This window comes from Dama dama, chromosome 20 (genome assembly GCF_033118175.1).
Source record: "Dama dama isolate Ldn47 chromosome 20, ASM3311817v1, whole genome shotgun sequence".
In the NCBI taxonomy this organism is placed as follows: domain Eukaryota; kingdom Metazoa; phylum Chordata; class Mammalia; order Artiodactyla; family Cervidae; genus Dama; species Dama dama.
In genome coordinates, this window is record NC_083700.1 from 76,043,805 (window position 1) to 76,065,733 (window position 21,929).

A 21,929-nucleotide genomic window follows, 5' to 3' on the forward strand; every position below is an offset into this window, starting at 1 on the left:
CAGTAATTTTTCCTTGGTGCTTTCTATATTTTTGTTTTGTTTTCAGTTTTCAGAAGCTTGAGTATGGTGTATGTTGGTGTGAATTTCTTTAGGTTTATCTCCTTTGGAATTCACTGTTTGTTAATTCTGTATGTTTTTCTTTGCCAAATTTTGGAAAATTTCAGCTATTATTTCTTCAAGTACTTTTTTGGTCTCATCCTTTTCTCCTCTCCCCAGTGATGTGAATATTATATATCTTGTTAGAGGCCTCTGGACCTCTATTCATGTATATATATACACAAACATGTATATATACATACATATATATATATATATATATTTGCAGATGATTTTCTTTCTGGTTTTCAGATTTGGTAATTGCTATTTTTCTCTCTTCAAGTTCACTGATTCTCTTCTCTGTCCCTTCCATTTTGCTGTTGAGCCCATCTGTTGAATTTTTTGTCAGATATTTTTTATGTCAGATATATTTTATCTGTTGTCAGATAATTTAAGCATCTCTGTCATCTCAGTGTTGGTTTGTATTGATTTTGTTTGTTTTTTTGTTTCATTTAAGTAGAGATTTTCTTGGTTCTTTGATCAGTGATGTTCAGTTGAAATTTAGAAACTTGGATTATTATGTTTTGAGAACTGGATCTTGTTTAAACTTCATTTTTAGCAGGATTTGTTTGACACTATTTTGACAGGGAAATTTACTGCTCCATTACCGCCGGGTGAAAGGAGCAGTGGGGTTTACTGCTCCATTGTGTGTGTGTGTGTGTGTACGCGCACGTGCACACGTTCACTCAGTCATGTCTGACTCTTTGCAACCCCATGGACTGTAGCCCACCAGGTTCCTCTGTCCACGGAATTTTCCAGGCAAGAATATTGGAAAGGGTTGCCATTTCCTACTCCAGGGGATCTTCCTGATCCAGGGGTTGAACCTGGGTCTCTTGCATTGCCTAATTGGCAGGCAGATTCTTTACCACTAGCACCACTTGGGAAGCACCCATTACTGGAGTAGAAATCCATATTTTTCACTTGCCCTTCAATTACATTGAGGGAGGGGATCATCTCATTACTGTTTTTTAATGTTAGATGGGGAGCTCTAACCTTGTGTAAGTTAGATAGTGAGCTCTAACTTTCATTGATATCTACGTGGCTGGGAGGGATAGGAGCACCTCATTAACACTTCCTGACACCAAGGATTGGGACTTGGCTTTATTACTTTGGGGGCAGTTCTGTAAGTTCTGACTGTACCAGTCCATCTCTGACTATTGGGAAGAACCTTGTTACTGCCAGATAGCTGTGGAATTCCATGTCCCCAAGAGATCTTAACTGACATTGCACAAGGGCAGCACAGTCATTTTTTTCATTTTTGGTTAGGATTGAAAGTCCTAGCTCCCTACTGAGCCTTTTCTGACACCACAGGCTGGGAGATTGGAAAGCCTTGTCAGAACCTGGCAAGAATGGAAGTCTAGACTTCCCGCTTGGCTAGTGGTATTTGTGGAATGAGTGGGGCTACAATTTTTTCTCTGTTTTTTTTTTTTTTCTGGAGAGAAATGGTTATATCCTAAAAGTTTTCTTTCTTGCAAGGTTGTTCTTTTCCTGAGTTTTGGCTAAAGAGAGGAGGTTTGTCTGGAGTATCTGCAGTAATAAGAAATCCAGGGAACTCACCACTGTGTCATTCCCTGGGTCCTGAGCAATCTTTTTCCTCTGCCTTCTTCTGTCAAAGGCTTTCAAAGGCTTCCTCTAAAAAAAAAAACAATTAATGTCCCAAGATTTTTAGTTGTATTTAGCAAAGGAATAGGGAAACGTGCATCTTCATGGATGCAGGATTCCCCTTCATTCTGTTTTTACTAAGTAATAGGTAGAATAATCATTCCTCAAATATATACACATCCCAATCTCAGGAGTCTATGAATAGATTACCTAACATGAGATAAGAGACTATCAAGAATAAAAAAAAGAAAAAAAAAAAAAAAAAAAGAGAGACTATCCAGATGTGACCACATTAAGGATCTAAAAGAGGGAGGTTATCCTGGATTATCTGAGTGGACCCAAACCAATCAAATAGATATTTTGGAGTATTTTTTCCATTTCTGGTCAGAGAAAGATGTAATGGCAGGACCATCAGAGAGATGCAATGTTGTTGTCTTTTGAAGATGAATGACGGGTTGGTGGTGGCTTTTAGAAATTGGCAAGGAAGTTAATTCTCTAGAGCCTTCAGAAAGGAACATAACCCTAATAACCTTTTGGTTTTGGCCAATGAGACCTGGGTTGATCTCTAACCTACAGAACTTTAAATTTGTATCCACTTTAATTTTAAATTTAATCCAGAACTTTAATTTTAATCCACTAAGTTTTTGGTAATTTGTTTTAGCATTAATAAATAACAGTAGTGTAGTAGTCATATAAAGCAATAAATTAAACCTTTATCTGAAGGTGTAATGAAGACTGATAATAATTTAATTTCAATTTGAATAAAAATATATGGAGATACAAATTACCTTATGAGTTATCATTGCTTATTTTCTGGAAAACAGCACATTTTTGGATTGCAAAATGAGATAACATATGTATATCTTGCATGTACTTGGTTCCTAAAAGACATTCAATAAGTAACTATTAAAGTTATGAATACTGGAGGAATACAAATAGTGATGGCAAAATGTCATTGATACATCTTTAGAATATGCAAACCAGCTAATATTATAATATTTGAATTATGTTACCATTGCATCATATTTGTATTTTACAGTTAGTGAAGGTAGTTCTCTAATGGATATTGAAAATGTAATTCTGGCTAAAGTTCGTGATGAAGAAGAAGACAACTCAGATGCAGTCTTTAAATCTGACAAGTTTCAACAGGACTTATTTTTTATGGAACGAGTTATAATGGAAAATATATTTCAGCCAAAACTTGCAGCTTATCGTCAGCTTCCTATTTTAAAAGGTATTTAACACATTATATACTAAAACATCTTTAAAAAAAATAGTGTTGTTTTGAAATAAAGATTTTATACTTTAAAAAAGATATTTAAATATAATCACTTTTATACAAGTTCAAGTATTTAAAAAAAGCAAATGGTATTATTATTTCTAAATGCAATCTTTAAACTGAGTTATCACTTATCAGGGAGAAGGAAATGGCAGCTCACTCCGGTATTCTTTCCTAGAGAATCCCATGGACAGAGGAGCCTGGTGGGTTGCAGCCCACGGGGTTGCAAGGCGTCAGATATGACTGAAGTGACTTAGCACATACACATGCATCACTTATCAGAAGACATTTTTACATAGTTTCCAGCACTAACAGTGAATAGCAGGAGAGTCCAGACCTGGAAGCCCGAAGAAAGAGATAATCCCTTAGATTCAAAACCTCATAAGCTCTTTCCTCTCCATTGTTCCAGTATTGAGTTATTCTCTCATGGTCAAACACCCCTTTCCATTGCCATTGATACTTTCCAGGTTCTAGCTTTTATTACCTCTCCCTAATTTTACTACACAGGCATTCTTCCTGTTCTTACGGCTACAGCATTTTTAAGGATTTGAGAGATTATTTAATCCAACTTTTCAATTTTTGAATGAATAAAATGAAGGTTATAGAAACGTTCTAAAGTTGCATTCAATTCAGTTCAGTCGCTCAGTCGTGTCCGACTCTTTGCGACCCCGTGAATCACAGCATGCCAGGCCTCCCTGTCCATCACCAACTCCCGGAGTTTACTCAAACTCATGCCCATCGAGTCAGTGATGCCATCCAGCCATCTCATCCTCGGTCGTCCCCTTCTCCTCCTGTCCCCAATCCCTCCCAGCATCAGGGTCTTTTCCAATGAGTCAACTCTTAGGCATTCAACCCATGTCTTTTGATACCATTCCAATTCTCTTTCCACTCTTCCATTCTGGCATGCTGATTTTTCCTAAACCCAGATTTGAACATGGCATATAACTACTTGAAACCTTCAGTATCTTCCTATTACCTAGAATAAATTACAAACTTCATAGTGTATAATTCAAAGATACTTGCAGTCTGGTCACAGACTACTTTATCTCATTGTAGCACTGGAAACCGTAAAAGTTAGCCGTATTAGATATACCTGATAATCCCCAAACAGAACCTAAACTTTCTTGCTTTAATAGACTTTTAGTTATAAATATTCTTGGCCATTCACCCTTGTCCTCATCCCATTTTTGCCTACTGGGCAAATTCCTTTATGAAGTCTTTCTTGATTCTTCAAGCCAAAATGAATCTTCTAAATGCCTACATCAAACAATCAGGTTACAAAATTTCATGTGTGACAAACAGATGTAAGCCTTTTTGTTAACTTACATCTAAGATTATAGAAAAACTGTTTCTTATCTCATATTAGGTTGATATGTAAAAATTTGTATTATATATATATATATATGCACATTCCCATCCCATAATAAAAGTTATAAGATTGAAATTTACTGAGTCCTGTAAATTTTAACACTTTTAAAAATAAAAGTCGTGATAGATCACTTCTTTAAGTATATCTGAGAAGTAGAAATATCATAGAAAAATTTTTAAGGAGTTAAGATTTACACATAATGAAATACACATATTTTAACTGTATAATTTCATACATTTAAAAATATATAAGCCTACATAACTAATACTCTAGTCAAGATAAAGAATATATTTATCAATCCCAAAAATTCCCTTCTGCTGTTTTCCTGTTAAAACTTGTATCCTTATAGACCGGCATTAAGCTCATTTCTCTCACTACAGATTAATTGTTTTGCTATAGCATCTAAATGGGTTCATGTAGTAAGTGTTTGTGTCTGGTTTCTTTTATTTAACATAATGTTTTTGAGATTCATCTACATTGATATGTATATAAGTAGTTCATTTTTTTTCTTGAGTACTATTCCATTTTATGAACATACCATAATAAGTTGAACATTCATTCACCTATTGGTGGACATCTTTGAGCTATTATGAATAAAGCTGCTATGATCATTTTTTTCAATTTCCTTTTGTGGATATGTGTTTTAATTTCTCTTGGGTAAATACCTCAGAATGAATTACTGGATCTTGGGTAGATGTATATAAAACTTTTTTAGAAACTAAAAAATACCTTTCTGGATTTTGTACCATTTTACAATATCCCACAAGCAATATATGAGTTGTTCCACATTCTTGATAATGCTGATGTTGGTAATCTTTTAAATAATTTTTCGTCATTTGTATATCTTCTTTTATGTAATATTCAGTCAAGTTCTTTGTCCATTTTAAAAATTGAATTGTCTTTTTTAAAAAACCAAGTTGTAGGAGCTTATATATGTATATATATATATATATATATATTCTAAATACAAGTCTTTGAAAGATACAACTGTTTTTTCTAAGGCTTTAATTTATTTATTTGTCTGTTGTTGAGCAGAGGCTTTTAATTTCAATGAAGTCTTATTTATCAATTTTCCTTTCATAGTAAATGCTTCCTATGTTTTCTCTAAGAAATCTTTGCCTGCCCCAAGGTTGGAAATATCTTTATCTTGTTTGTGAACTTAGGGCAAAGGAATTCAGTATTTATTTCATTGTTAAATATGATGTTAAATATAGTTTTTTATAGATGCCTTTTATTGATTTGAGGAAATTTCCTTCTCATTCTAGCTTCTAGACATTTTAAAACATAAATGAGTGTTGAATTGTGTTCAAAACATTTTCTAAATTATTGAAACAGTTATGTGATTATTTTCCTTTAATCTGTCAGTATGGCCAGTTACATTGATCGATTTTAAAATGTTAAAACAAACCTCACCTGGTTATGCTGCATTATCCTTTTTATATATTGGTGAATTCAATTTTCTAATATTCTGTTGAGGATTTTTTGTGACTGAATTCATGCAGCATATTTTTCTATAATTTTCTTTTCTGTGAAGTTCTTCCTAGGTTTTATATTAGTGTTCTGATAAACATAAGTTTCGAAAGTATTCTCTCATTCTCTGCTTTCCAAAAAAATTGTGTATTATTTCTTCTTTAAATGCTTGATAAAATTAACCAGTGAAAACATCTGGGATGGAGTTTTCTTTATAGGAAGTTTTCAAATTGCAAATTTAATTTCTTTGACAAATATGGATTTAATCTATTTCTACCTGTGTCAGTTTGGGTAATCTGTGAGGAATTTACCCATTTTGTCTGTGATTGACATTATTAGCATAAAGTTGGTTATCACATTCTCTCTTTAAATTCTTTTGACGTCTGTAGTATTTCTAACACTATCTCCCATTTCATTCTTGATATTGGTCATTTGTGACTTTTTCCTTCTGTTTTAAAGCTCTAGTTGAGGCTTTTAAAATTATACTAATCCTTTCAGAAAATGTCTTGGTTAATCGTTTTCTAAATTCTTTGGGTCTTTTTTCAAAACTTCAAATACTTCCATTTTTATTCTTAGGCTCTTCATCATATTTAATCTATTCTTTTTCTAGCTTCTGAAGAGGGAAGGTTGGATCATTGATTTTATACTTTACTTTTATCTAAGATAGGATTTAATACTATAAATTTCCTCCATCTTACAAATTTTGATATCATATTTTTATTAGTATTCAGTTCAAAATAATTTTTAATTTCTCACGTGTGTTTTTCTTCGACCTTTAGGTTGGTTTAAAATGTGTTGTTTAATTTCCAAGTTTTTTAAAGCAATTTTTGAGTCATCTTTTCTTATTGAATTCTAATTTAACATTGGTGTGGTGGTCAGAAGACATATTCTATATGGTTTCTATCCTTTGAAATTTATTAACAATTGTTTTACAACCCTGCATATAGTGGATGTTCCACACTCAAGAAGTCTGGGTATTCTATTATTTAGTGTGGTATTCTTTGGATGTTAATTATGTCAAATTGATTGATGGTGTTTTCAAATATTTTATCTTTATTAGTTTTTGCTGACATGTTTTATCAACTGAGAGAGTATTGTTAAAAATCTCTATAATTATGGATTTGTCTCTATTTTCTCTAAGATTATTAATTTGCTCTACATGTCTGAAAACTTTATTATCAGGTATATTCATACTTAAATTGTTCTATTTTCTGATGTCTACTTTTTAATTTTTGTCATTATTTTCTCTTTTATTATTAGGAAATGCCCATACTTATTCTAAGACTTGGTCTTGAAGTCTATTATGTGTAATGTTAATATAGCCACACTCACTTTCTTACTCTTATTATTTGCATGGTATGTATTTCCCTTCCTTTTGCTTTATGATATCTATGTCTTTATGTTTAAAATGTGTCTGTGATTAGCAATGTATAGTTTGGCCTTGAGTTTTTTACTCACTCTAACAAGCTCTGCCTTTTTGAGCTCTTATATATTCCTCCTCAACTCAACTAGATGACTATGTTTTGCCTAGGCTAAACTTAACTTCCCAGTGCTCTGATAAGGAAATTGTCCCCAGGCTGAAAGTTAGATCCCTATGGGGTTCCCATGTGAATTGCCTGTTGTTCAATGCTTGAAAACACTTACCTTATATTTCCAGTCTAGTTTTATATTTATTTATGGAAGGAAGACAAGCCTAATACTGTTAATCCAGAATGACTGGAAGCTAATCATAGAAATTTGGAATGTATCACTGATCATTTAATAAAGAAGAAATAGTAGTTCTGCTTTTAGTTAGGATATAAATAATTATGACACCATAGAAGAGGACAGGCTGACGAACTATGTAGTGTTGCAGTTTTGCTCACATGATGACATCCAGATAAGAGTTCAAAGAGGCTGAGGTGACTGTAGTTGGAATAATCAGATATTAGGAAGTTATGTAGAGAAAAAAAAAGCACTCCATAAATCTATCATTTAGTCTTTGGCTGAAACATAAGCTGTGTATATTAGACTAAAACTCCAGAAGGCCAGGAAAGAACAACTACCAGGAAGCTCTAAGTGAAAAAGTCTTTGGAGTTCACTCAGGGCTGTGACACATTCGACTTCTGACTGGCCAGAGGGGTAGAAATAGGGTATTCAGTAAATATCCAGAATGGCCATACCTTAAGTGTAGAGCTAGAATAACCCAAGAATGAAGATTAGTCTAGACCCTCATCCCCACCAATAAACTCTTTAGCTAATTTAAAAAATTTTATTTTTAAAAACTAATTTTAAAAATCAAGCTAATCTGAAAGTAAGTTAACTGCTCAACAAAACAAACTTCAATACAGTATTGTATCAAAGAAAACACAATGCAGACATTCAGTGCTGTAGCATTTATAATGCACAGCACCCAATAAAAATTTACCAGCTGTGTAAATAAGCAGGAAAATGTGAGCTAAAGCTAAAAAGTCAGTCAATAGAAACAGATAAAAAAGTGACTGAGATGGTGAAAGACAGATAAGAACTTTTAAAAAGCTATCATACTCAGAATAGCCAAGACAATATTGAAGAAGAAAAAAGTTGGAGGACTGATATCATCCAACCTCAGAAGTTAATGTTAAGTTACAGTTGTTAAGATAGTGCGGTATCGGTGAAAGAACAGACACATAGATCAATGGAACAGAATAGAGAGCCCAGAATTAGATCCACATAATTATAGTCAACTGATCTTTGACCAAAGAGAAATGGCAATATAATGGAAAAAAAAAAGATAGTCTTTTCAACAAATGATACTGGAACATCAGGATATTTATGGGCAAAATAAATAATCTAAATACAGACCTTATACCCTTCACAAAAATTAACTCAAAATGGGTCATAAACTTCAATGAAATATGCAAAACTATAAGACTTCTAGAAGACAACATAAAAAAATATGGATAACCTTGGGTATGGTGATGATTTTTTAGATTTGACACCAAAGGCACAATTTATTAAAAGAAATAATTGATAAGTTGGACTTCATTAAAATTAAATATCTGCTCAAAAAATAAATAAATAAATAAATATCTGCTCAGTGAAAGACATTGTCAAGAGAATGAGAAGTCACGTCACTGACTAGAAAAAATATATGCAAAAGACATATCTGATAAAGAACTTGTCCAAAATATACAAATAACTCTTAAAACTCAACAATAAGGAAGCAAATAACATAATTTAAAAACAGACAAAAGACCTAATAGACACCTCACCAAGGAGATATACCAATGGCAGATAAGTTTAAGAAGATGTTCATCATTATATGTCGTTAAGGAATTTCAAATTAAAACATCAATGAAATACCACCATACAACTATTGAATAGCTAAAATCCAAAACATTGATACCACCAAATGCTGGCTAAGATGTGGAGCAACAAGAACTCTTATTCAATGTTGGTGGGAATGCACAATAGTTCAGCTACTTTGGAAGATAGTTTGGCAGTTTCTTACAAAACTAAGCATGTTGTAACCATATGGTCCATAATTGTACTCCTTGGTATTAACCCAAAGGAGTTGAATATTTATTTCCACGCAGAAATCTGCACACAGATGTTTATTGAAGCTTCATTCATAGCTTCCAAAACTTGGAGGCAAACAAGATGTTCTTCAGAAGGTGAATGAATGAAAAAATTGTGGCAAATCTGGACAATAGAATATTATTCAGCACTAAAAAGAAATGAATTATCAAGCCATGAACAGACATGGACAAAATCTAAATGCGTATTACTAAGTGAAGGAAGCCCATCTGAAAAGGCTACATATGCTGTCACTCCAACTATATGACATTCTGGAAAGGGCTAAAGTTTGGAGACAGTAAAAAGATCAGACATTTCCAGGGATTACAGGTTGGGAGAAATGAATAGGCAGAGTAAGTAAGATTTTTAGAGTAATAAAACTATTCTGCGTAATACTTAGTGGTGGGTACATTTCATTGTACACTCATCCAAATTCATAGAATGTACAACACCAAGAGTAAATCCTAAAGTGAACTATATAGATTTTGAGTAATAATAATTTGTCACTGGGAGTTCACTTATTGTAACACTGTGCTACTGCTGCAGCATGTTGATCTGGAAAAGGCTATGTGTAAATTTGGGTGTGAGTATACTGGAGCTCTTATTTTGAGTTCAGTTTTGCTGTGAAACTAAAGCTACTCTAAAAAATAAAGTCTGTTAAAGAATAAGTTCTAAAAATATGCGTAAAGATTTAAAGGAAAAAATAAGAACACAATGATGATAGTAATGAAAGCTACATATAGGACCAAATGGAACGTCTAGAGATGAAATACAATACTTAGTACTTGAAATGAAAAAGTTTACTGCTTGGGTTTGACAGAATACTAAAAGACAAGCAAGAAGAACATTCCAAATTAAAGTACAGAAACAAGTCTAAAAAAATAGAACTTCAGTGACCTGTGTCCCAAAGTCATGTGGTTTAATATATATGTAATTAGAATTGTAGTAGTAGAATAAAGAGGAAGAACAGAAAAATACTTGAAGAAAGAATTGCTGGAAATTTTGCATATTTGAAAAAACTTTAAATCAATAATTATAAGAAGCTCAATGAAACTCAAGCAAGATAAACACAATGAAAAGCACACTGAGGCATCTTATAAGTACTATGTTAAAAAAAAACTTAAAAGTTGCCAGAAAAAAATGCATTCCATACAGGGGAGAAATTAATAATGCCCTTATTTCTATATCAGAAGCCAGAAAACAATGCAATGATATTTGTAGTGTTCTAAAAATTCTATATCTAGAGAAAATATCCTTCAAAAATCAAGGTGAAATAAAAACATGTTCAGACAAACAAAAGCTGAGAGAATTCATTGTCAGCAGACCAGCATTGCAAAAAAAGTTAAAGGAAGTTCTTCAGGCTGATAGAAAATAATAACAGAAATTAGAATCTACAGAAAAGAATGGAGAGTGCTAGAATTTGAAAATGTGAGAAGAGTAAGAGACATTTCCCACCATTTAAAATTTCTTTAAAGATCATTAAGTCAACAATATTATTCTATGTTTTATATGGTAAAGCAAAGGACATGGAATAACTCAGTCAATTTTGTAGCAGAAGAATGAAGTTGAAGGACTTAACCCTACTATATTACAGGTGACTGATTATAAAGATACAGTAAATCAAGGCAGCCATGAAATTAAGACGCTTACTCCTTGGAAGGAAAGTTATGACCAACCTAGATAGCATATTAAAAAGCAGAGACATTACTTTGCCAACAAAGGTCCATCTGGTCAAGGCTATGGTTTTTCCAGTGGTCATGTATGGATGTGAGAGTTGGACTGTGAAGAAAGCTGAGCACCAAAGAATTGATGTTTTTGAACTGTGGTGTTGGAGAAGACTCTTGAGAGTCCCTTGGACTGAAAGGAGATCCAACCAGTCCATCCTGAAGGCGATCAGTCCTGGGTGTTCATTGGAAGGACTGATGCTGAAGCTGAAACTCCAATACTTTGGCCACCTCATTGAAGAGCTGACTCATTGGAAAAGACCCTGATGCTGGGAGGGATTGGGGGCAGGAGGAGAAGGGGACGACCGAGGATGAGATGGCTGGATGGCATCACTGACTCGATGGACATGGGTTTGAGTAAACTCCGGGAGTTGGTGATGGACAGGGAGGTCTGGCGTGCTGCGATTCATGGGATCGCAAAGAGTCGGACACGACTGAGCGACTGAACTGAACTAACTAGACATATAGATGATTTAAACAGACTAGTGAGTCCAGAAATAAACACAGACATAGATGGTTAACTGATTTTTAACAAACATGTCAAGGCAATTCAATAGAGGGAAGTTGATCTTTTAAAAACAGTGCTGAAAGAACTGGATATCCTTATGGGGAGAAAAATGAGCTTCAAACCTCATCTCCTATTAATTGTATAAATTAAGTCAGAATGAACCATAGATTTAAATGTAAAAATTAAAACTATAAATTTCTAGGTGAAGATAAAAAATATTTGCGATTTTAGCATAAGAAAAGATCTACTTAATATACAAAAATCCTAAGTGTAGGCATGTTCATTCGTGTCCAACTCTTTGTGACCACATGGGTGGTAGCCCACCAGACTCCTTTGTCCATGGTATTCTCCAGGCAAGAATAATGGAGTGGATTGTCATTTCCTTCTCCAGGAGATCTTTCCAACCCAGGGATCGAACCTGCATCTCCTGCATTGTCAGGCAGATTATTTACTGCTGAGCCACCTGGGAAGCCCCAAAATCCCAAGGCATAAAAGAAAAAAAATTAATAAGACTTTTGCAAAAGTTAAAATGTCTGCTCTTTGAATAACACTGCTAACAGTAGGAAAACGCAGGGGAAAACAGGGGGAAAATGCAAGCAACAGACTAGAAGAACATGTTTGCAATATATACATCTGACTAAAGATTTAGACAACACACATTTACTTCCTCACAATTCTAGAGACAGAAAATCCAAGATCAAGATGCCAGCAGGGTTGGTTTCCTCTGAGGCCTCTCTCTTTGGCTTGCAGATGTTCACCCTCTTGCTGCCTCTTTACGTGGCCTTTTCTCTGTGTGTGTTCATCCGTTATCTCTCTTGGTGTATCTAAATTTCCTCTTCTTATAAGGATATCAATCAATGGATTGGGACCCTCTCTAACGGTCTAATTTAGTGTAATCACCACTTCAAAGTCCTTTCTCAGAATATTGTTACATTCTTACACAGTACATTCTTAGCTCTGTGTGTCACACAATCTTGTGCAACTCTTGGCCGCCCTACGGACTGAAGCCCTACAGGCTTCTCTGTCCATGGAATTTCCCAGTCACTACCAGCTCACCCAGGTGGTGACTGGTGTGGGTAGCCACTCCCTTCTCCAGGGGATCTTCCTGACTCAGGGATTGAACCTGTGTCTCCTGCATCATAGGTGGATTCTTCACCTCTGAGTCATTATGACTTCAATATATGAATTTCAGAGAGAAACAGTTCATCCCATAACAGACCGTCATCTTATAAATTCTCACTTCATCTGTATAAGCAGTAAGGTTCTAGGTCAAGTGTTTCTAATTTGAAACACCAAAAAACAAAGTCACAGCCGCTTAACCTATTCCTAGACGTGAGCCAGTTTATAGAACCAGAATGTCTTGAATGAAGCGGAGACCGGGTCACTTTGAGAACGTATCACGCTGCATTGTCAAGAGTGTGTACTGTTAATACTTATCCCAGGTTTCTCCATAAAGATCTATAGCATTTTATTAGAAGGACTGTACATTGTGGATAAGGAAATCATCAGAAATTTCATGGATTACTGAACACTGGCTCTGAGTTCACACTAACTCAGGGAGACCCAAAACATCACTGGGGTCCACTAGGACTTAAAATCAGGTGATCAACAGAATTTTAGTTCAGGTTCATCTCACAATGTGTCCACCCAACATCCTGCAGTTATTTTCCCTATTCCAGAATGTATACTTGAAATAGAAATAATTAGAAACTGGCAGAATCCCCCATGTGATCCTTGGCTTGTGGAAAGTTAAAGTGAAAGTGAAGTGTCTCAGTTGTGTCCGACTCTTGGCGACCCTGTGGATTGTAGCCTACCAGGCTCCTCCATCCATGGGATTCTCCAGGCCAGAGTAGTGGAGTGGGTTGCCATTTCCTTCTCTAGGGGATCTTCCTGACCTAGGGATCGAACGCAGGTCCCCCGCATTGCAGGCAGACGCTTTAACCTTTGAGCCACCAGGGAAGCAGTGAGAGCTAATTTGAGAGGAAAGGGCGAAATGGAAGCCACTAGAGCTGTCTATACCTATGAAAATAGTGAACCATAGCAATGCCACCTTTCTGGAAGGATCTCAGAGATTAATACCACCATCAAGGACTTGAAATATGCAGGAATGTTGACTCCCATCATTCAACTCATCTATCTGGCTTACACAGAAAACACATGACTCTTAGAGAGTAACGGTGGATTATTGTAAGCTTAACCAGGTGGTGACTCCAGTTACAGCTAGTGTTTCAGTTAGAGTCTCATTGCCTGAGCCAACTAACACAACTTGTGGTACGTAGTGTGTAGCTGCTGTTGCTTTTTCCCTTCAGTACCTGTTGGGAAAACCAAAGCTATTTGCTCTCAGCTGGCCAGGTCAGCAGTACACCTTCACTGTTCTGCTTTATGTCATAATTTGGTCTGCAGCAAGCTTTCACTTCAGCAAGACATCGCACTGGTCCATTACACTGATGGTATCATGTTGACTGGACTTAGTGAACAACAAGTAAACTTACTGGCAAGACATTTGCATGTCGGAGGGTGAGAAGTAAATCTGACAAAATTTCAGGGGCCTTCCACCTTAGTGAGATTTCCAAGAGTCCAGTAGAATATGTCAAGATATACGTTCTAAGGTAAAAAATATGTGGCTGCATCTGAGTCCTCTGCAATGAAAAAAAAAAAAAAAGAGAGAGAGAGAGAGATGCATTCCTAGTGGATCTCTTTGCATTTCGTAGGCGGTGGTTTAGTCGCTAAGTTGTGTTCGACTATTTGCAACCCCACGGACTGTAGCCCACCAGACTCCTCTGTGCATGGAATTTTCCAGGCAAGAATTCTGGAGTGGGTTGCCATTCCTTCTCCAGGGCATCTTCCTGACCCAGGGATTGAACCTGGGTCTCCTGCATTGTAGGTGGATTTCTTACTGACTGAGCCACAAGGGAAGCCGTCTTTGCATTTTAGAGGCAACACATTCCTCATTTGGATATTATTCTGGTTCATTTACTCAGTGATCTGAAAAGCCAATTGCTTTGAGTGGGGCTCAGAACAACAGAAGATTCTGCAGCAGGTTCAGGCAGCTGTTACAGGTGCCCTGTCCCTTGGGCCTTACGACCTAGCAGATACAGTGGTGTCTGAAGTGTCAGTGGTAGATAGAGCTGTTCTTTGGAAACTTTAGCAGATGGGTGTAGAGCACCATGATCTTCTTTTCATTTGATTTAATTTTAGAACAAGAACCTGAAGAGCCTGGAGACTTTTTAGTAGATGGAAAACTTGAAGAGGTCGAAGAAGAGGCTAAGAAGGAAGAGGAAGAAGATTTAGAAATAGATTCAGAACAATCAACAATACCAGCCAATTTGGAACGACTTTGGTCCTTTTCCTGTGACCTAACCAAAGGCCTTAACGTGAGCAGTCTTGCCTGGAATAAAGCAAATCCAGTAAGTTATCAAATGTTTTAATAATTCTGTCTGTGGCATTTAAGGGCACTTACCAAGTATAACAATAATGATTTCTTTTTCTCATCTGTTAGGCAAGGGACTTAAATTGACATAACCCCTGGTTTTAAAATTCCTCTGAAAACAAGTTTATATTTTTAAAAGGGGGAAATGCAACAGCTAGAAAACAATGTTTTTTCTTCTTTAATATGAAAATATCACCATTTTTATTTTAAGAGATGTACTTGGAACATGGCTGAATCTATGTCAGATGTTGAGAAGTGGACAAGAAAATAATATATATTTATTTAGTTTAACATGTTAACCAAATTCATGCACCCAAACTTGTATTCTTTTTAAAGAAACCATATTTGGAAGTATGTACTTAATCCATGAGGTCGAAAAAGAGTCAGACATGACTTAGTGACTAAATAACAACAATAACAGCTTAATCCAGTGACCCTGTAAAAGTGCAAAATAATTTCGAGATTCCTTAAGGACTAATACTACAGTGGATACTTAAATAGCGCCTACTATGTACCAGGCTCTATTGTAAACGTTTTACTTGTATTATCACAAATCTATGAATAAGGTACTATTTTCGTCACTATGTTGCACTGAAGCACAGAAAGGATAACTTGCCCAAAGTTATATAACCAGTAAGCGAGACAGAATCCAAACAGAGACACCCAGCTCCAGAGTTCTTACTTCTAGTGAAAATGAAGTGAAAGTCGCTCAATCTTGTCTGACTCTTTGTGACCCCATGCACTACACAGTCCATGGAATTCTCCAGGCCAGAATACCGGAGTAGGTAGCCTTTCCCTTCTCCAGGGGATCTTCCCAACCTAGGGCTTGAACCCAGGTCTCCCGCATTGCAGGCAGATTCTTTACCAGCTGAGTCACAGTGAAGCCCAAGAATACTGGGGTGGGTAGCCTATCCCTTCTCCAGGGGATCTTCCTGACCCAGGAATCGAACCAGGGTCTTCTGCATTGCAGGTAGATTCTTTACCAACTGAGCTGTTAGGGACGCCCTTCAGTAGTACTCTTGCCTGGAGAATCCCATGGATGGAAGAGCCTGGTGGGCTACAGTCCATGGGGTCGCAAAGAGTCCGACAGGACTTCACTTTCACTTTTAGTACTGCTCTATTAAAAATCATCTTGAGGAAAATGAGATGAATCATCAAGCTGGGGAACAGTGTGTTTTCTTGTAAAAAAAGGAATGATTATAGAGTAATGAGAGTTTTTTTTCCCTGAGATTTATAAACTGGTTCTGAAGACATGATTCTCAACTAGTGCTTCTGGAATAACTTTTTTTTTTTTTTTTTGGTCATTTTTGGGAAATATTTATTTATTTTGGCCTCAATGGGTGCTAGTTGCAGCATCTTTTTCTTGGTTGTTGTTTGGCTCAGGCTGAGTTGTCCCACAATGTGCGGAATTCCAGTTCTCAACCAGGGATTGAACCCATATACTCTGCATTGGGAAGTGGACCCCCAACCACTGGACCACCAGGGAGGTCCCTGATTAATGTTTAAAGTCATCAGAACTAATTTGTTTAAACTGTATTGTTTTATGCATGTTTTAAGAATTAGCCTTGTTTTATCACTATACCTTATAAGGTACTGTGTGCAAACATGATAGGTGTTATGGCTATTAAAAACCTACAATCAACCTGAAACTAACAAAACACTGTAGATCAACTCTACTCCAATAAAAAATTTTAAATGAAAAATAAAACTATGATCATTTTTGTCAAAACCTAAATAATACATTACTTAAATATGTATATTATTTTGAATAAAATAAAATACTTTTAGTGTGAATTTGTCTTATAAAACTATATTAGGGAACATCTTGTAGATAAGTGAAATTTAATAAATCAGTAATAACTGGGTAATAAAGACAGATGAATCATTTTAAGAAACTGAATATACTCACAGCTAAAAATTAATATATTGCTATTTAGAATAAAGTTAATTTTGAATGAAGCTAAAAATATAACAGATGATATCCATAATATTTATAAATTAATTCTATAAATCTTTGTTGAATATTAACTCTGTGCAGAAACTCTGTTAAAGCACTGTAGATACAGTAGTAATTTAGTCACATGTAGGCTCTGGCCATACACTAGTTTCCTATGTGCTTTAATAAGGAAAAATAATACCATGGGAACACATAAGAGAGGGTTGTGAATGCTTCTTAGAGGAATTGACGTCTATTCTGAGTCTAAAAGAGATGAATAAGAGTTTGTCAATGTCAAGGGTAGTGATGAAGAGTATTTTAAGACAGAACTGTGGAGATACGATGTTGATTGGGAGGTAGGATGGTGATAGGACTGTCTTTGTATTCTTTCTGATTACAAAGGAAAGTCTGGTTTGTTTAATAATTAAACTTTTGTGCATATGTATTTATACAGTTGACCTTGAATAAAAGGGGGTTTGGGGTGCCAACCTTTTATGCAGTTAAAAATCTAAGTGTAACTTTTGACTACCCCAAAACTTAACTACTAATAGCCTACTGTCGACTGAAAGAATTGCCAAACATAAATGGTCAATGAACACATATTTTGTGTGTTATATGTATTATAAACTGTAACCTTACAATAAAGCAAGCTAGGGAAAAGAGAATATTATTAAGAAAAATAATAAGAAAGAGAAAATACATTTATAGTCAGTTCAGTCATTCAGTCCTGTCTGACTCTTTGCAACACCATGGGCTGCAGCACACCAGGCTTTCCTGTTCATCACCAACTCCTGGAGCTTGCTCAAACTCATGTCCATTGCATTGGTGATGCCATCCAACCATCTTATCTTCTATCATTCCCTTCTCCTCCTGCCTTCAATCTTTCCCAGCATCAGGGTCTTTTCCAATGAGCCAGTTCTTCACATCAGGTGGCCAAAGTATTGGAGTTTCAGCTTCAGCATCAGTCCTTCCAATGAATATTCAGGACTGATTTCCTTTAGGATTGACTGGTTGGATCTCCTTGTAATCCAAGAGACTCTCAAGAGTCTTCTCCAACACCAAAGTTCAAAAAGATCAGAAGATCAATTCTTCAGTGCTCAGCTTTCTTTATAGCCCAACTCTCACATCCATACATGACCACTGTAAAAAATCATAGCTTCGGCTAGACAGACCTTTGTCAGCAAAGTAATGTCTCTGCTTTTTAATATGCTGTCTAGGTTGGTCATAGCTTTTCTTCCAGGGAGCAAGCGTATTTTAATTTCATGACTGCAGTCACCATTTGCAATGGTTTTGGAGCCCAAGAAAATGAAGTCTGTCACTGTTTCCTTTGTTTCCCTATCTGTTTGCCATGAAGTGATAGGACCGGATGCCATGACCTTATTTTTCTGAATGTTGAATTGTAAGTCAACTTTTTCACTCTCCTCTTTCACTTTCATCAGGAGGCTCTTTAGTTCTTTGCTTTCTGCCATAAGAGTGGTGTCATCTGTGTATCTGAGTTTATTGATATTTCTCCCAGCAGTGTTGATTTCAGCTTGTGCTTCATCCAGCCAAGCATTTCGCATGATGTACTCCAAATATAAGTTAACTAAACAGGGTGACAATATACTCCTTTCCCAATTTGGAACCAGTGCATTGTTCCATGTCTGGTTCTAACTGTTGTTTCTTGTCCTGCATACAGATTTCTCAGGAGGCAGATAAGGTGTTCTGGTATTCCTATCTCTAAGAATTTTCCACGGTTTGTTGTGAGCCACACAGTCAAAGGCTTTGGCGTAGTCCATAAAGCAAAAGTACATGTTTTTCTGGAACTCTCTTGCTTTTTCTATGATCAACGGATCAATGGATCAACATTTATAGTACTGTACTGTATTTAGCAACACTGTTAAGTGTATGTCATCCATTTAACAGATGAATTGTCTGTCAGTGCCTACATCAGTGTTGTCTTAGATGATGCAAAACACTGTAGATGTTACATGTGTTACTTAGACCTCAAAAATAAAAAGATAATATGAAAAATTCATATTTTTTTCAGGTATAGTGATTTATATATTGTTGACAAAGAAGCAGCAATATGATTGCTTTATGGTAGCCTCATGTAATTGATATGATTGCCTCAGGATAGCCTAGACTATACACTAATGAATGAACTGTTATAAAATTTCAGTGGCATACAGTATTACAGTCATATTCATAATGCTATATTGGAAACATTGTTACCCTAAAAAAAAGCTACTTACCTGTGATGATAGGCTGATATTCAGTTTCTTCAATTATGAGAGTGAGGCATACTTTATGATAATGTGTAATTCTTTGAAAGCAAAGTTATAAAACAGTAATAAAATGAATACATTATAAATTTTATATTAAATGTTTACTTATGCCTATCAAAGGAATAGACTGTTATCTACATACATTTTATACATTCCTGAAAAATCCTTTTTTTTAATGTTTTGGATTTCTAGGCTATGCAGTTTTTCTGTGAATTTTTTCAAGTGGTTACAAATCTCAAAAAAATGTTTCAATATATTTGTTTAAAAGAATCCATTTATAAGTAGACCTACACAGTTCAAACTCATATTGTTCAAGGGTCAATTATAAAAGCATTTCTGGAAGTGACCTGCTGTATTAATCAGCTGAAGCTGCCATAACAAAATACCATAGACTGAGTGGCTTAAACAACGGAAATTTATTTCTTACAGTTCTAGAGGCTGATTCATTTCCTGGGTAAGGCTCTCTTCCAGGCTTGACTGTATCCTCACATGGTGAAGAGAAAGGGCTCTTAGGTTTCTTCCTCTTTTTGTAAGGAACCCAATCCTATCAAATGAGGACCCCACATGCCTGGACTCGTTTAACCTTAATAACCTCCTAAATGTGCTATTTACAAATATGATCACATATTTTTAGGGTTTAGGAATTCCACAAATGACTTTCAGGAGAGGAGACACAATTCAGTCCATAACACCTCACTTTAAATTTAAATGTCTTCTATTTTATATTTGAAAAAATTAGATCATCCTTAAAAACCTATAGGAGATTATAATGTAATAATAGAATTTTTGAAAATTATCTCGATGTGTAAAAGAGCTTGTTAGCAATTGGTTCTTTTTGAGTACTTATTTTTCAGTCTGAAAATGTGATTATTGTTATGATTTTGCTTAGGAAGATGGAAATGAAGAGTGAAAATAGATGGCATATGGTGTTTTTTTTAACCTTAATTAAAATATCATCACTCTTTTTAACACAGCTCATTAATATACATCTTCATACATTTGCCAATATTTTTATGCTATCCTCTCTTAGTTTGAATTTTCCTGGTTTTCAGGACATTTTGGCTGTTGGCTACGGACACTTTGGATTTAAGGAGCAAAAAAGAGGATTGGCCTGCTGCTGGTCAATAAAGAACCCCATGGTAACTTGAGCAGGAATAAGATCTATTTTTATTTAATTAAATGTTGACATAATTCTCATAAAGTACTAGATAGCTGTATTTGATAATTAAGCAAAGTCAAGGAAGTTTTATCATGCAAGACTTTATTTTCTTTGGTTTAAATCTGTAACACTTAAATAATTAAAACTTATTCTGATACTTAATAGAATAAAGTAAATTCACTACTGTGTGCTGTTAGATCTGATGATCCAGGGCCAAACCATTATTGTATATCACTGCATGTTATAAAGAAAAATATTTGCAAATGCAAACTTTAAAAATTGTTTCATTTACTATTGGATTGTTTTTCAGTATATGAAAAACTCATCAGTTTATAAGATAGATTTCTGTTATCCTCAATAGTTGTAAAATAGATTCATATAATATCTTACTGTTATGAATTTTTAAAGAAAATGAACAAGAATCAGTTATGTTTTTTGCTATATAGCTCTAGTCAATCTGTCACTTACAGGTTTACCTTTAGTTCTTTTGTTTTTGTTTTTTGTTTGTTTGTTTATTTTTATCGCACCATGCGGGATCTTAAGTACCCTGACCAGGGGTCGAACCTGCACCCTTTGCAGCGGACGCAGAGAGTGTTAACCACTGGACTGCCAGCAAAGTCCTTTTACCCTTAGTTTTACTTTACAACAGAAATGTAAAGTGGACTACTTTAATAAGATCAGAAAGGCATACAAAAATAATTGGAGTCCTTATAAATAACCCTCGTCTGTTAGGAAGCTGGGTTTATATAGCCTAAAAAAAAGGAAGAAGCAATTTTAAATATGTGGAAGGATTGACAGGATTCATCAACAGCAAGTTGTCTTCTTTTCCATGTAGGTTGTTAGAACCAAGAAAGGATTTGAGTTGGACATTCAAACAAAACAATAAAACTCTTGACAGAGTTGTAGAAAAGAGTAACTTGGAAAGTTTTAGAGCTTCTTCTATCCTTATTTAGAAATGATTAGATAATACAAGCATTAGAAACAGATACTGGGAGATAGGAATTTTGCAGGATAATTTATTTGGTGGCTATTATTTGTATTTTCAAGAATGTAGACCTGTGATGGAAAATCCTATTGGAAGATTACCCCAAATGATAATTACTATAGAGCTACATGCTGTATTTTGCAAAATTACTGAGCTCTGAGGATTCATCAAAATAAAGGAAACGACTGATTGAGGTTTTGTTCTCACATATATAGGAAGTTAGGAGTAACTGAATGCAGGTTAACTCTCCTCACATCCCCACTGCCATCAGCCTAGTCTTTAGTCACTATCATACCCTCCTGTACTGTGGTTTATAAAACCAAGTTTAAATTGTAATGTAATATATATTTTTTTATTCAGTGGCCAGAGCGTACTTATCAGAGTCCATATGGAGTTACTGCTGTGGATTTTTCAATCAGCTCACCTAACCTTTTAGCAGTTGGCTATCACAATGGCACTATTGCAATTTATAATGTACAGAACAACAGTAACCTTCCAGTTCTGGATAGTAGGTGAGAAAATCCAAGAATTAGATAAATACATAACATGTGCTTTTTTTGGGAGAAG

General features: G+C 35.3%; 1 protein-coding gene across 1 annotated transcript in view; it reads left to right on the forward strand.

Annotated features, from left to right (window-relative positions):
• Window positions 1-21,929, forward strand: part of DNAI4 (dynein axonemal intermediate chain 4) — a 94,975-nt gene that overhangs the window by 62,528 nt on the left and 10,518 nt on the right. Inside the window, exons 8-11 of the mRNA XM_061168458.1 lie at window positions 2,738-2,932; window positions 14,784-14,992; window positions 20,271-20,357; window positions 21,723-21,874. Coding sequence (XP_061024441.1) covers window positions 2,738-2,932; window positions 14,784-14,992; window positions 20,271-20,357; window positions 21,723-21,874 — 643 coding nt within the window. The remainder of the gene's footprint in view (window positions 1-2,737; window positions 2,933-14,783; window positions 14,993-20,270; window positions 20,358-21,722; window positions 21,875-21,929) is intronic.